Source organism: Egretta garzetta, unplaced genomic scaffold, assembly GCF_000687185.1.
Source record: "Egretta garzetta isolate BGI_Z169 unplaced genomic scaffold, ASM68718v1 scaffold688, whole genome shotgun sequence".
In the NCBI taxonomy this organism is placed as follows: Eukaryota; Metazoa; Chordata; class Aves; order Pelecaniformes; family Ardeidae; genus Egretta; species Egretta garzetta.
The window spans coordinates 35,459-47,496 of NW_009260514.1; the positions used below are offsets into that span (position 1 = coordinate 35,459).

A 12,038-nucleotide genomic window follows, 5' to 3' on the forward strand; every position below is an offset into this window, starting at 1 on the left:
CTCGCTTAATCCCGCCGCCTCCGCGCGGCCCCAAATGGGCGGCGGGCGGGCTCCTCCTCAGGGACAGCGGCGGGAGCACCGAGGCTGCTCCTCTCGCCCAAAAATTCGCTTTAGAAACCGATGATCGAGGGAAGATTTCAGGTCCCTGAAATCAGGAAACGGCAGCACGCACAAGGAGGCTGTTTTGTGGGCTAAAAAGGAAAAAGAAGGTTTTCTTCTCTTGTTACGTCTCTGTAAGCCAGTAGGATGCATTCAGGCCCGGTTTTTTAAACATCATCCCCTCATCAGGTAGGGTTTTACATGTATGAAAGCTTCGATTCGGTAACAGCTACTTCTCTCCATGGGCAGGGGCTTTAAATAAAGGTGTAGAGCAACCCGGTGTTAACCAACAGGTTTTGGTAAATTTTTTGTCTGGCCTTCTGCCTGCTGAGGCACAAAAGAAGGAAGTGATTTTTCTTCAGCGCTCAATAGAAAATGAGGATTTGAACTGAGGAATTTTAGTTACAGAGGGTATTGTTAGTGGTGTTGATGTGCTTTACTGAACTCCCATTGATTTAGCTAGGACATAAACCATGAGTTTTACAATGAGTTAAAAAAATAACTTGCTCCAGAGGGGTTGCTGATAACAACCCTTGTTTTGGGTTATCAGATAACGTGTGAGGAACCCAGCCAGGGCTGTTGCTGCAGTAACTTCCCAAAGCGTCACTTTGCAGCCATATCCGTAGGTTGTGTTTAATCCAGACTTCACCTTTTTGACTTGGCCAGACAAGACAGATTTATCTGGTACAAGTAATACTATCTGTGATAAGGCATTTTGAGTACAAATTAATGCGTGTGCACTGTGTTTTCAAAGCAGGAACCATGCAAAGGATGGGGCGTCTGCAGTCTACTAGAATTGTACCAGCATGTAAAAAAAATACAACCTGGAATTAAATACAGCCAGCTCATATAATTAATTAGAATTTTCAAAAATCTTTTGCAGCATCCCTCATAATTTTTAAGAGCCTCTTCTCAGTAAAATCCTCCCAAAAATTGGCCAAGGGACAGAAAAACAAGGATTTTGAGGTAACTGATGCTCTAAAGTATCTTTATCATGTGTGCAATTATCTGACAGTTACCTGCTTTTAATTAAAGAAATCTAATGCATTGTAATCTAAATTAGTTGACGGTTAATTTCCTGAGGCACACAAAGGAAATAATTTGAAGCTGACTTGGGGCTGTTCAGCCATTTCACTTCATGGCTTCTTTAAGATGGTGATTTCCCATGCTTGCCTCCCTTCTCAACTGGCATTTGCAACATTAACTAGACCCTGCCTCATATAACATAAAATACATTTGAAATACTATTTAAGCTCTGCAATAATTAATATATATAAAAAAGAAAGCAAAACACACTGAACATTAGTTTAGAGAGCAACTCAGACAACCTTGTAATCTTAACAGATCTTTTAACTTCATTACCAAAGTTACACATGACATAGGAAAATAATTACAGATGACAGACTTGGCAACAAATGATTTATTCAGGAGTAGATTTGCCTCCTGCAAAGTAAACAGGGCGCTCAGCACTCATCTAGGACACACTACCTGTCCTATTCAAGGTACTTCTTACATGGGCTTAGGCCCATCACCATGCTTTATAGATCACATACCATAAAAAGCATGTCATCCAAACATCATCCATTTTCACTGAATGTGGCAACTAACTGTGACAAAAGGCAGAGGTCAGAACAGAGGCAACTGTACTCAGCTAAAAACCCAACGTATTTCCACCGTCGGTTTTAGGATGCCCCAACACAGCCACATGGCACTGCAGTAATTCAGAAGTCAGCAATTTGATTGTCCTCCGAAAGATGATACCCTGAATCAGCTCTGAGTGTCACTATATATGTGTACATATACACCTACAGGAAAGCTGCACCATGTTACGTTACTTTCTTCCTTATTCCAAGTTTATAAGATGGTTTGAAAAATCCTGCTGCAACTCTCTTGCTTTTGCAGTAAGAAAACACCATTCCTGTCTGGTATTTATGAGATGTACAGAACTTTTAGGTCCATCAGATTTTCCATGAAAGGAAGGAGAGAACATTGACCTTACAAACAAAACCAGATCTCCTTTAAACAGGTGGGCCAAGGTGAGATTGAAAAGGCACCTAACGCCTGCACAATTACAGTGCAACACAGTTATCTACCAGCCAGAATTCACGACTGCACCGACATGAAGGTGTTCTATTCAAGCTGCTGTCATGGTTTCCAAGATTAAAACCTTGTGTAAGAAAATGCACATATTCTAGCCATTATGGTTTGGAAGAAACCTCAGCCATGTGAGCCAAATTTAAGGGATACTGAGGGAGACGGACAAGATTTACTAAAGAGTACTTCTGCCAGCAACAGGATCTCTTAGAGTTGCTCTTCAAGCGAAACTAGTCATTAGCAAAAATACTTATTTACTGGCACGATTGTATCTACAGAAAGGTCTTTTGCTAGGAAACATCATTACATGTACACAACAGGAACTGGTCTGAGGGGATAAGCCTGCAGTCACAAAACTGAACGCACGTAGTCACACCTCAGCTAGCTGCTTGTGAAGTTCTTGTGGATTCAACCCATTTTCACATCCTGCCAATAGACTCATCTTCACAGCTATTTTTTAGAGAGATAGTGACTTACACTTGTCTGATCTTTAGATATGTTACCACCAGCTTGCGTAAGCTTATTCCTGCCACAACTGCTCTTCTGTTTACAGGGTACAAGTCCCTGTCCCTTATTCCCTTGCTTTTAAAATGCATAAATTTGTACACGGTGAAAGCTTTTAGCTGTGCCTCAGCCCTTAAGTAAAGGGAGAATGAAACAAGAGACTGTAATTTATACATCATAGATTTAAACTAACACACTCAGCATCCAGTGCAGGGACGCAGCATGTCTCCAAGACTCAAGCACATCGGGATTAGTTAGCAAGACGTCCATGTATTTGAATGACGTCATTTTAAGACTCTTAGTTCCTCAACCTTCACCCCCAGCTTTCCAGGTGTGAGCCTTCTGCTGTTGTTGGGGTCCCACCTCCTTCTGCATCTTTTTCATCCGAGGGCTGGGTATTGATTACAACCCCAGGCCTTGTGCTGGGAGCCCCACGACCTCTGCATGGTGGCAGACTAGACTGACACACCGCTCTCCCTCGGGGCCGGTACTCCATTTGCCGGCTCTAGAAATAAGAAATCCAAACCAGCTCTTGGCCAATTTGGTCCTTTAAGAAATACCTTCTTGGTCCTGCAGACATTAGCAACTGGGCACCCCCTCTTGTCTTGGGGACAAGATGGCTGATTCCCAGGTAACCTCAGGGCCCCCATTTCTCAAGCAGGATACAGGGCTGAACCACTGCCCTGGGGTCAGCACCCACTGCCCACCTCCTCCCCGGCCCAGCCAGACCCTGATGTGGGCACCTGGTGGCGGCACTCCTCTCCCAGGGGCAGATCCCAGCCAGCTCCTCAGGCCCCACCACACCGGGGGATACCCCTCCTTTTATTTTGTTTCTGCTCAGTCGAGGTTCTTGGCAGGCTTGTCCAGGCATATGGCAACACTGTCGGACCAGGGATAAGCTCAGAAAGCTCGGTGGATGTTAGAGAAGCAGCAAAAAGGTCTTGGCTTCACCTGAATTCCTTTTGCACACAGAAAATACTCCCTCTGGAGACTATTTTGAGAAGGAAAAAGAAAGAGTCACCCTCAGGCTTGGCTCCAGGGCAGGTTTTGCAGGACAAAACACTTACCCTTGCTACTGTGTTCAGATAGAGCTGTGAGTCCCGGGCACTTCTGGAAATCTGGCTTGAAATCAAAAATTGGAAAATTCAAAGCGTGAGCCTGACTCACTGCTGTTCAACTCTGAATTTGAATCCCCTGGAAGATGGGAGTTCTCCCTGGGATGATGCAGTATGTAATGGATTAGGGGCCAGGATTTAAAACTGCCCATGCAGCCTAGACGCTGGCCTTGGAGCCTACCCCCCCCAATGTGATTACTTACGCCTCTCTGGATCGCACCAGACTGTCCCCCCCAGCAATAAGAAGGTGGTATGGAAGAGCTATTATAAGCACCCAAACAGAGGGGAAGCCTGGAGCTTGCTCTCTCAAGGAGCTGAATTTCATCTCCTTTCAATGGTTACCGAGGCGGTGCTGCTGCTGGCTCCTTCCTCCCCAGGGCAGAGGGCTGCTGATGGCCCCCGTAATGCCGAGTGACATGGGTGTGGTGGTGCAAAAGGCTTGGTGGCCTCTGGGTTTGCTGCGAGGTGTTATTTCCTCTGATCTCTCAATTAGGGAGGCCAGGAAGGGTGAGCAGCCATTCATTAGCAGCTGCTTCACCAGCAGCTCAGGGGAACTATATTTACCATCCAAGTGTGGTCAGACAGTTTCCTCTCAACAGGGCGGTGTCTTTCTTTCCACACGCCGCACTGAACAGCTCATGAGAATTTTAGTCTGTTAGGCTAAGAGCAGTTAGGGGAAAAAAAACCCAAAACAATCCAAAAAACCAGTCGATTTTTACATTAGAGAAGCACGAAGCCTTCTGGAGCCCACACTCCTGTTACTGGTGAATAAGAGAACAGCACGTAGACAAAATTCATCAGATCTGTCTGTCGACCTCCCTAAGGATAGAGGATCCCTTTGATGCTGTAGTCTTTCTTTAATTAAGTTTTCAAACCCCAGGCAAGAGGGTCCCCCTTGCCCTAACGAGGCTCTTTGCACATTTGCTTTGCTTTCTGTTCCCTCCTCCCATTCCTTCTTCCCCCTCAACTGGGCCTCCAGGCTTTCTCCTTCCTTTTTCTTTCAGCTCTGCAGCAAGCCATATTCCCTTCCTCCCCCACCTGGCTCCCTGGGGAGAGGACTGGAAAGCAAAACAAAAGAAACACTCACTGGGAAACCATTATTTGCACAGCCCTCCTCGCTCAAACACTCCCACTGAACAAGGTGACTGAACAGCAAAGGCAGCCTCCACGGCGAAGTCAGGCCTTAGGACCAGGAAAAGCCAGAGGGTGGGAGCAAAGGCTTTGAAGCCAGGGCCAAAACCTTTGATGGCTCCAAGTGTGCTTGGAGGGAGGCCAAGCGAGGTAACCAAACTCCCATCAGCTGGGCTTGCTGGTTACTCCCCTGGCAAAATGGGCTCTTAGTCGGCTCTACGCTGTTCAGGGCTCTTGCAGAGATTAATCTATACCAGCTAAAAATATCTGTGCTCTTTGTGCAATTTCTCCTTGTGAAATTAGCAACGTTCCACTCATAGTTAGAAATACTGCTATGTGCATGGCTGTGGTATAAGCTGTGCATTCAACCCATTTTACACTTCCTTTAGAAATATTGCAAACCGTGGAAATCAATCCCTGCAAGCATCTCTTCCCGACTGCGCTGCTGGTCCCAGTAAGTCTTTGTGCCAGATGCTCCTCAAAGATCTATCGTCACTTCAGCGCAGTCTGTCCTCACAGATGCTTCTCAAGGAGATGTCACAAAGTCATGTCCAGGGTTATTTTGACTTCGTCTAAGTCCTCGGATGGAAAGAAATATCCAGGGGAAGAGCATAGCCACGGCAATGCGGTTTGGCCATTATGGAATGCTTCAAGTGCCCATTCACTGATCCCCTGGCAGCGTCTCTGGCCTGCCCACGGCCACTCACATCAACGCCACATTAGTTCTTCCGTTGGAGACGCCAGTAACTGCATTCAATGAAAACCCATTATAAAATAGAGACTCAAAAAGTTCAAGGATGAATTAGACCAGATGTTTTGGACATGACTTTGGCCAACGCTTATTAGCCCTTGCAGATGTAACTAAGAAACCTTGGTTTCGCAGGCAGATAATTCAGTGTAACTGCAGTGTAACTGCTACCCTGGAAACTAAGATGTGAAGCATGCCCTTGTTTCACCAACATTTAGCAAATGTCATCTTTAATTGGCGATACACTTTGTTCTCTTTAATGAGTGACACTCTCCTTAACAATTGGGACTGGCGTAATGAAATCAGGAACGCTTCTTTGATTGCTCTGAAATAGCGGGGCTCAAAATAAGCTGTCATGAGGAATATAATAAAAAGCAATTTGATGGCCATAGAAGCTGCGAGAATAGATGAGGTCATGCGAGCACTGCTAATAGGGCCTGTCTCCATTTGGACAATATGTTTGCGTCCACCTGAGACTGGGTTTAACGGGAAGGTATGGCTGTGCCTATGTGAAAGGAAACACTAGCCAAATTACCTTTTTAATCTTTCCAGGGAATTTTTCCTCACAGATGACAAACACATTTACTTTCTTTCACTTTGAGAAGTAGGAACTGGTCCTCTTAAGCAGACTAGTGTGTCAGCCTAGTGGTCCAGCCACATCCTGAGTATCCAAATTCTGTTGAAATTACCTGGTTAGAGATCCTAAAGTGAATGCCAAACCTTGCATGGCATCAACTCCTAGGGTTTCAAAGCGTACCAGAATTTGGCTTATTGCCTGAGCTGCTACTTGCATTTTTATTGTTCAGTCAGTTGATAAATCTTCTCTGTATCTCCGCAGTTCCAAAGATTTAAACCAACCATCTTTACTGTACAATCAACAGATTTAAATGAAATTTGTACTGAACGTTAAAATCCACTGGGATCTTATTTACCAACTCCTCAGATTTTCTGTGAATAACGGTCCCATTTTGCTGACTATATGATAACTGGCCTAACAGAGTTCATCAGTATTGTTGATTTAGATTCCTCCTACACAACATGAGTGTCCTGTACGTAAGTCCATGAGGACGACAAAGGAGGGAGATCTCTTTTGCATACCAGAGACATTTTTCCTGACCAGCAGTGGAACAGCAGGCTTGAATATCCCTTTCCCATCGTCTTGGGGCACAGGAACGCTGTGTTAGAATAAAAAGTTCTCACAAAACAGGAGAGGCAGCAAAGGAATAAGAAACTGACTGCAAATTTGTGATCTTTTCCTTAGTCACAGCTGAACAGAACATTTTAGAATCCAAGATTATCACTGGAAACAGGGAGCTGTCTCATTTCACTGACACGAGAGGAAAGGTCTTAGTCACAAAGTGCTGTAGAGATCATTTCTATTGTTTCTCTCGTTTCTGGGCAGCTATAAAAGATGGTGCGAGGCACTTGTTGTCATTGCAACTGGAACGTCACCGCAAGACTGGCAAAGAGACACAGCTGTGGAGATCAGAACTTCACCGCGATCTCTACAAGATCAACAGTAAGTGGATAATGTTACTTTTCTAACTGGAAGATGCTTTTTCATTAATACATAGTTTATTGTTGGTTGCAATAGGAAGGTAGAGCTTATCCATTATGCATGAGCAGGGGTTCTACATCAGCGTAACCTAAAATATCATACAGCGTGTAAATACACATATATCTATATGTACATTTATGTGGATAGATCTGCATTTAATACAGACATTTTTAAATTGGACCTAGTACCTATTTGTTCCTTCATGCCGAGTTTCATTTGAAGGTATTGTCCAAGGAAATTACTTCAGCAATTAGTGGAGCAGACTTTCTTAAGAACAAGCTTAATTGTTACAACCAAACGTATGATATCATTTGCCTTTCTAGCCAGTCATTGACAATTCAATATTGAAGTTAGGAAAATGAAAAGTCATTTGAGATGCTGAGGTTTTTATAAACCCAAACTGCTTCTGCATATAAAGAAGCATTTCTTCAAAAAATCAGTAGCCTCATTATACGGGAACATAACCTTACTATTCTTACATGACAATTTAAATGCTGCAACTTTTGTTTTGTTGTCCATTTAGGTTTTGATGTAACAGTTAATACAGGATTTGCTAGTAAATAACTAAGGGACAGGCTGGAGCCAATCTTAAAAGCAGGGTACAGTCATTAGTGTGAAAAATGCAGAAATTTTAGCGATAGACTTGGCGATAAAGGAGCGGTGGAGTTGAAAGGATGGGTAGATAGAGGCGTACCAAAGCCAGGAGCAGGTACGTAACTGAATACAGGTACTAATTAGGTGAAAATAATCACTGCACAATTACATTTTCTAGTTGTCACTTCCCTAAGCCAGAAATCCACTTTTTTAGAGAAAAGAAATCCAGTCTCAGTCTAATATCATCCTCATGCAGTGACAGATTTGGATGTCAGCACTTGCATCGCTCGTGGAAAAGGCTGTATTATTAACGGTCCAAATCCCAGGGCTGAGTACAACTTTCAACTTGATCTGCATGGTCCGATCTTAAACTCTTTCTTTTGGTCACAGATTTCTTAGGCTGCAATCCTCATCTTTTTGTTAGAGTTCTGCTAAGTTTTTAGCAGGAACGTCTCTTGCCAGTTTTAAAGGAAATGATCTCTCCTGTGCTCGCAAATGCGCAAGAGTGGGCAGTAGTATAGAGGCAGCAGTGGAAAAGGAGGTTTAGGACTCTTAGCAAGGAAATCTAGAAATATCTGTGAAATCTATTCGTCTCTTACTGGTGTATGTTACAAATGCACATGTTGGATGTTCTGGGAGGTCTGGGGATGATGTACCATAGTACAATGCTCCGCTTTTTACCAGTGCTTAAAGGCTGAAATTCATTTTGTCAGGTGAAAGGAAGAACAGAGAAAAGATTTCTGATCGTACCGTCAGCTTCTTGTCCTGTGGAGCAGATTTAAAGAAGAGAGAAAATGTTCCTGCCCCAGAGATCTCTGCAGATGGTTATGTTTTTGGCAATTCTTTTTTTTGCCTGTTTTGCAACGTGTCAAGACACCGAAAAGTAAGCAATATCACCCTTTTACTTAATATCATTAGAAGACTGCTTGCCTTTGATTTAATGGGCTGTATTCTCCACTGCTGTCATTTACTCCAGGATATGATGGAAGGAAAATTCTATACATTTGATAGGGCAACATTTTACATCACCCTGTATGCAGTATAGAATTAGACCAATTGCATTTTTAGATGTGTAGCGTATACATTTCAGTTGACGCTTTCAAACACAGTGTAGCAAACCACGTAAGGATGTTCAACGCAAGCCATGGCAATGGCACATACTATAATTCCATATTTAAGTTCCCATTCAGATCCAAATCTGCAGGGGGAGCCTACAGCTGCAGTTAGCTGTTATCGAAAGAGCCTGAAATCCAGAAATGTTTGCATCCCAGAATTAGCCTGCCCTCCCCAGTCACATTTGGCTCAAAATTTTTGGTATATCTGAAGAAAATAAGGATTTGTTTTCACTTCATGGACATCACTGATTTCAGTTAAATCACCTCTGATGTACAGCTCTGGAAGGAAAGAAGCAAACCCAACAATCCTAGAACACTAAGGTCATGAAGAGGGAATTTTATTTTGGTATTTAAACCTCTGAAAAGAACCCAAATTTGGGAAAGACCAAATCTCTGTAAGAGCTCTTTAATCCTGCTAAGGTAATTTTGTCACTGTCTCCCCAGTTTGCCTTTTTTTTTTTTTTTTAAAAAAAACCCCACAAACCGAGCAGGCGATTCAAGGTCTACCCTGTGGGAATGACAGAGTGTTTCAGCTTCCCGCCTTCAGGAACTGTCTGCCCGAGCTGGGCTGCGTGGGAGCGCTCCCGCTGCGGGCTGCGAGGGTCAGGCTGGCTGCGGGCACCAGCACTGCTAGCCTGGCCTCGGGGGTGGACACCACCACTGCTCCCTCCTCAGCTTAGAGAAGCATCCAAGATTGATGGATGCAAATCAGCCACATCTGAAATAAGAGCTTAGAGCCAGCTGTGCTTGTTCCCTAATTAACTCTTTCTTCCCCTTGCAGTAAAAGGGCAGTGACGGAGCATCAGCTCATGCATGACAAAGGGAGGGCGTTTCAAGGGCTGAAGCGCCTGATGTGGCTCCACAACGCCCTAGGTAGCGTGCACACAGCCAGCAGCAGGGATATTTCTCTTTCGAATGCCCTGTGGGATTCTCAGAAGAGCCAAGATCCCTCAGATCTCTACAACAGCATCAGCAGAGATGAGACTTCGAGCCTGATGAAGCAGCTGCTGGAACTGACGGAAGAAGAGCAGGGCTTCCCTCCATTAAAGCAGCTGGATTTGCTGCAGTACGTGAAGACCCCAAAGAGTAACTGGAACCCACAAGACCTTTTTGACCTCCTTCAAATCAAAGAGCTGGGCAGCAAGAGAAATCCTAGCACCCAGCCACAGAACTTATCCCACTAGCCCCAATCCAGCTCAGTCCATCCATTGCTTTAGACGTGATGTTGTAAGGAAAAGCTCTAGTGCAAAGGTGAACTGCAAAAGAAAAATAACATCCATTTGTTCCATTAACTACTCCTAGGTGTTGAACAGAGAGAGACCCTTACCAGGCCCCAGGTTCTCTCCCTAGCAGGCAGGCCAAGCACTGTGGCTGTGCCATGGGGTCCTTTGTCACCAGCCAGAATCTCTCCTTCTGTGGCAGGGCCCTCCCTCTCTGTTTCTTAGGGCCGTGGCAGCTCTTTGTAGCTCCTCTAGGCCACACGTAGCAGGGAGTTTGGTTCATTCATCTGCATATTCACAGGCTCACTTGCAGTCTGATGGTTTGACTCCTGAAGCAGCAGTTACCTCCTCATACAGATTCTCTTCCACTTCACACCTGCCTGCGGTTCTGCCCTGCTCTGCTCTAGCCGTGACTTCCCTTATACTTCAGGTCCAAAGGTTTGTTATTTCCTGCTTCTCCAGCATGTAGGATGTTTTCAGCCTCTCATCCCTCGGGTTTTCCTTCAGGGTGGCAAACTTTTGCCAGGCCACAGAGGTAGAAGTTGACAGTGACCCCCACCCTCCTGGCCAAAGCCCTCGACATTCACCTTATTCTGCTGGTGGAAGAGATGAGAATCAGCTTCCAGCGTCGCCATTTGTTCAGCCTTTTGTTTCAAGACTTCCTACCTTGTCTTTGTTCACATGAAATCCTCTCCAAGAGCTCCCACACTGCTCCAGATTTTCTCGGCAGAAAACCAGCTGCATGAGGCCACATGCGTTTCCTGAAAGAGGCAGCGTGTGATTTTGCTATTCAACTTTAGTATTGAACTGACCCACTCCATCTCAGCAAAGCAAGGTCCAGTTTAATTGCAAAAAGTCTTTCAGAAATAAAATCTCAGTCATGTGTGTTACAAACATATCAGCATTCCCATCATGTAGGGTCTCTACACGCTGTTTTAAATCCTGAAATTCCTCTGTTGCTGATAGACCTCAACTGCATGTGCAGAAGGTATTTCTGAGCGATTAAAACCCAAGAACTCCTTGATGTTGTTAAGAATAAAAACCTTTTTCACCCTCTGCATTGCACTTGCTTTTTTTGTAGACATGTAAATAAACCAAAGCAAAGCAAAATCCTCTTTTGCTAGTATCTCCACACATGTGGGGTGGCTATGGAATTGCATTTCTTTCGTCACGCCATTCCTCAGCGCTCCCCATTAGATTCCCAAGCCCAGCCAAACCATTACCCAAGCCGACGGTTTCAGATGTTCCTGGAGAGCAGATGAGAGCTGAGACGCAATCGGGTCTCACTGCCCGTCAGTGTTTGCTGAGCTGGGACGTGGGAGCCCTTCCTCCCCTGAAACGATCACAGAATCACAGAATCGCAAGGGTTGGAAGGGACCTCAGGAGATCATCTAGTCCAACCCCCCTGCTAGAGCAGGCTCTCCTAGAACAATCTACACAGGACTTCATCCAGGTGGGCTTTGAATATCTCCAGAGAAGGAGACTCCACAACCTCCCTGGGCAGCCTGGGCCAGGGCTCGGGCACCCTCAAAGTAAAGAAGTTTTTCCTTGTATTCAACTGAAACCTCTTATGTTTCAGTTTGCACCCATTGCCCCTTGTCCTGTTGCTGGACACCACTGCAAACAGACTGCTTCCATCCTCGTGACTTCCGCCCTTAAGACATTTGTACGTGTTGATGAGGTCCCCTCTCAGTCTTCTCCAGGCTGAACAAGCCCAACTCTCTCAGCCTTTCCTCCTAGGGGAGGTGCTCCAGTCCCTTTATCATCCTAGTTGCCCTCCTCTGGACTCTCTCTAGGAGTTCCTCATCTTTCTTGAACTGGGGAGCCCAGAGCTGGACACAGTACTCCAGGTGGGGTCTC

The 12,038-nt window shown here is 45.0% G+C and overlaps 1 protein-coding gene across 1 annotated transcript; it reads left to right on the plus strand.

Annotated features, from left to right (window-relative positions):
* Positions 1 to 8,074: 8,074 nt before the first annotated feature.
* On the plus strand, positions 8,075 to 10,829 carry LOC118452870 (parathyroid hormone 4-like). Its single transcript, XM_035900139.1, has 2 exons — positions 8,075 to 8,726; positions 9,740 to 10,829. Exons 1-2 carry the CDS (start codon positions 8,638 to 8,640, stop codon positions 10,140 to 10,142), a joined length of 492 nt encoding a protein of 163 aa, XP_035756032.1. The 5' UTR covers positions 8,075 to 8,637; the 3' UTR covers positions 10,143 to 10,829.
* Positions 10,830 to 12,038: the final 1,209 nt, after the last annotated feature.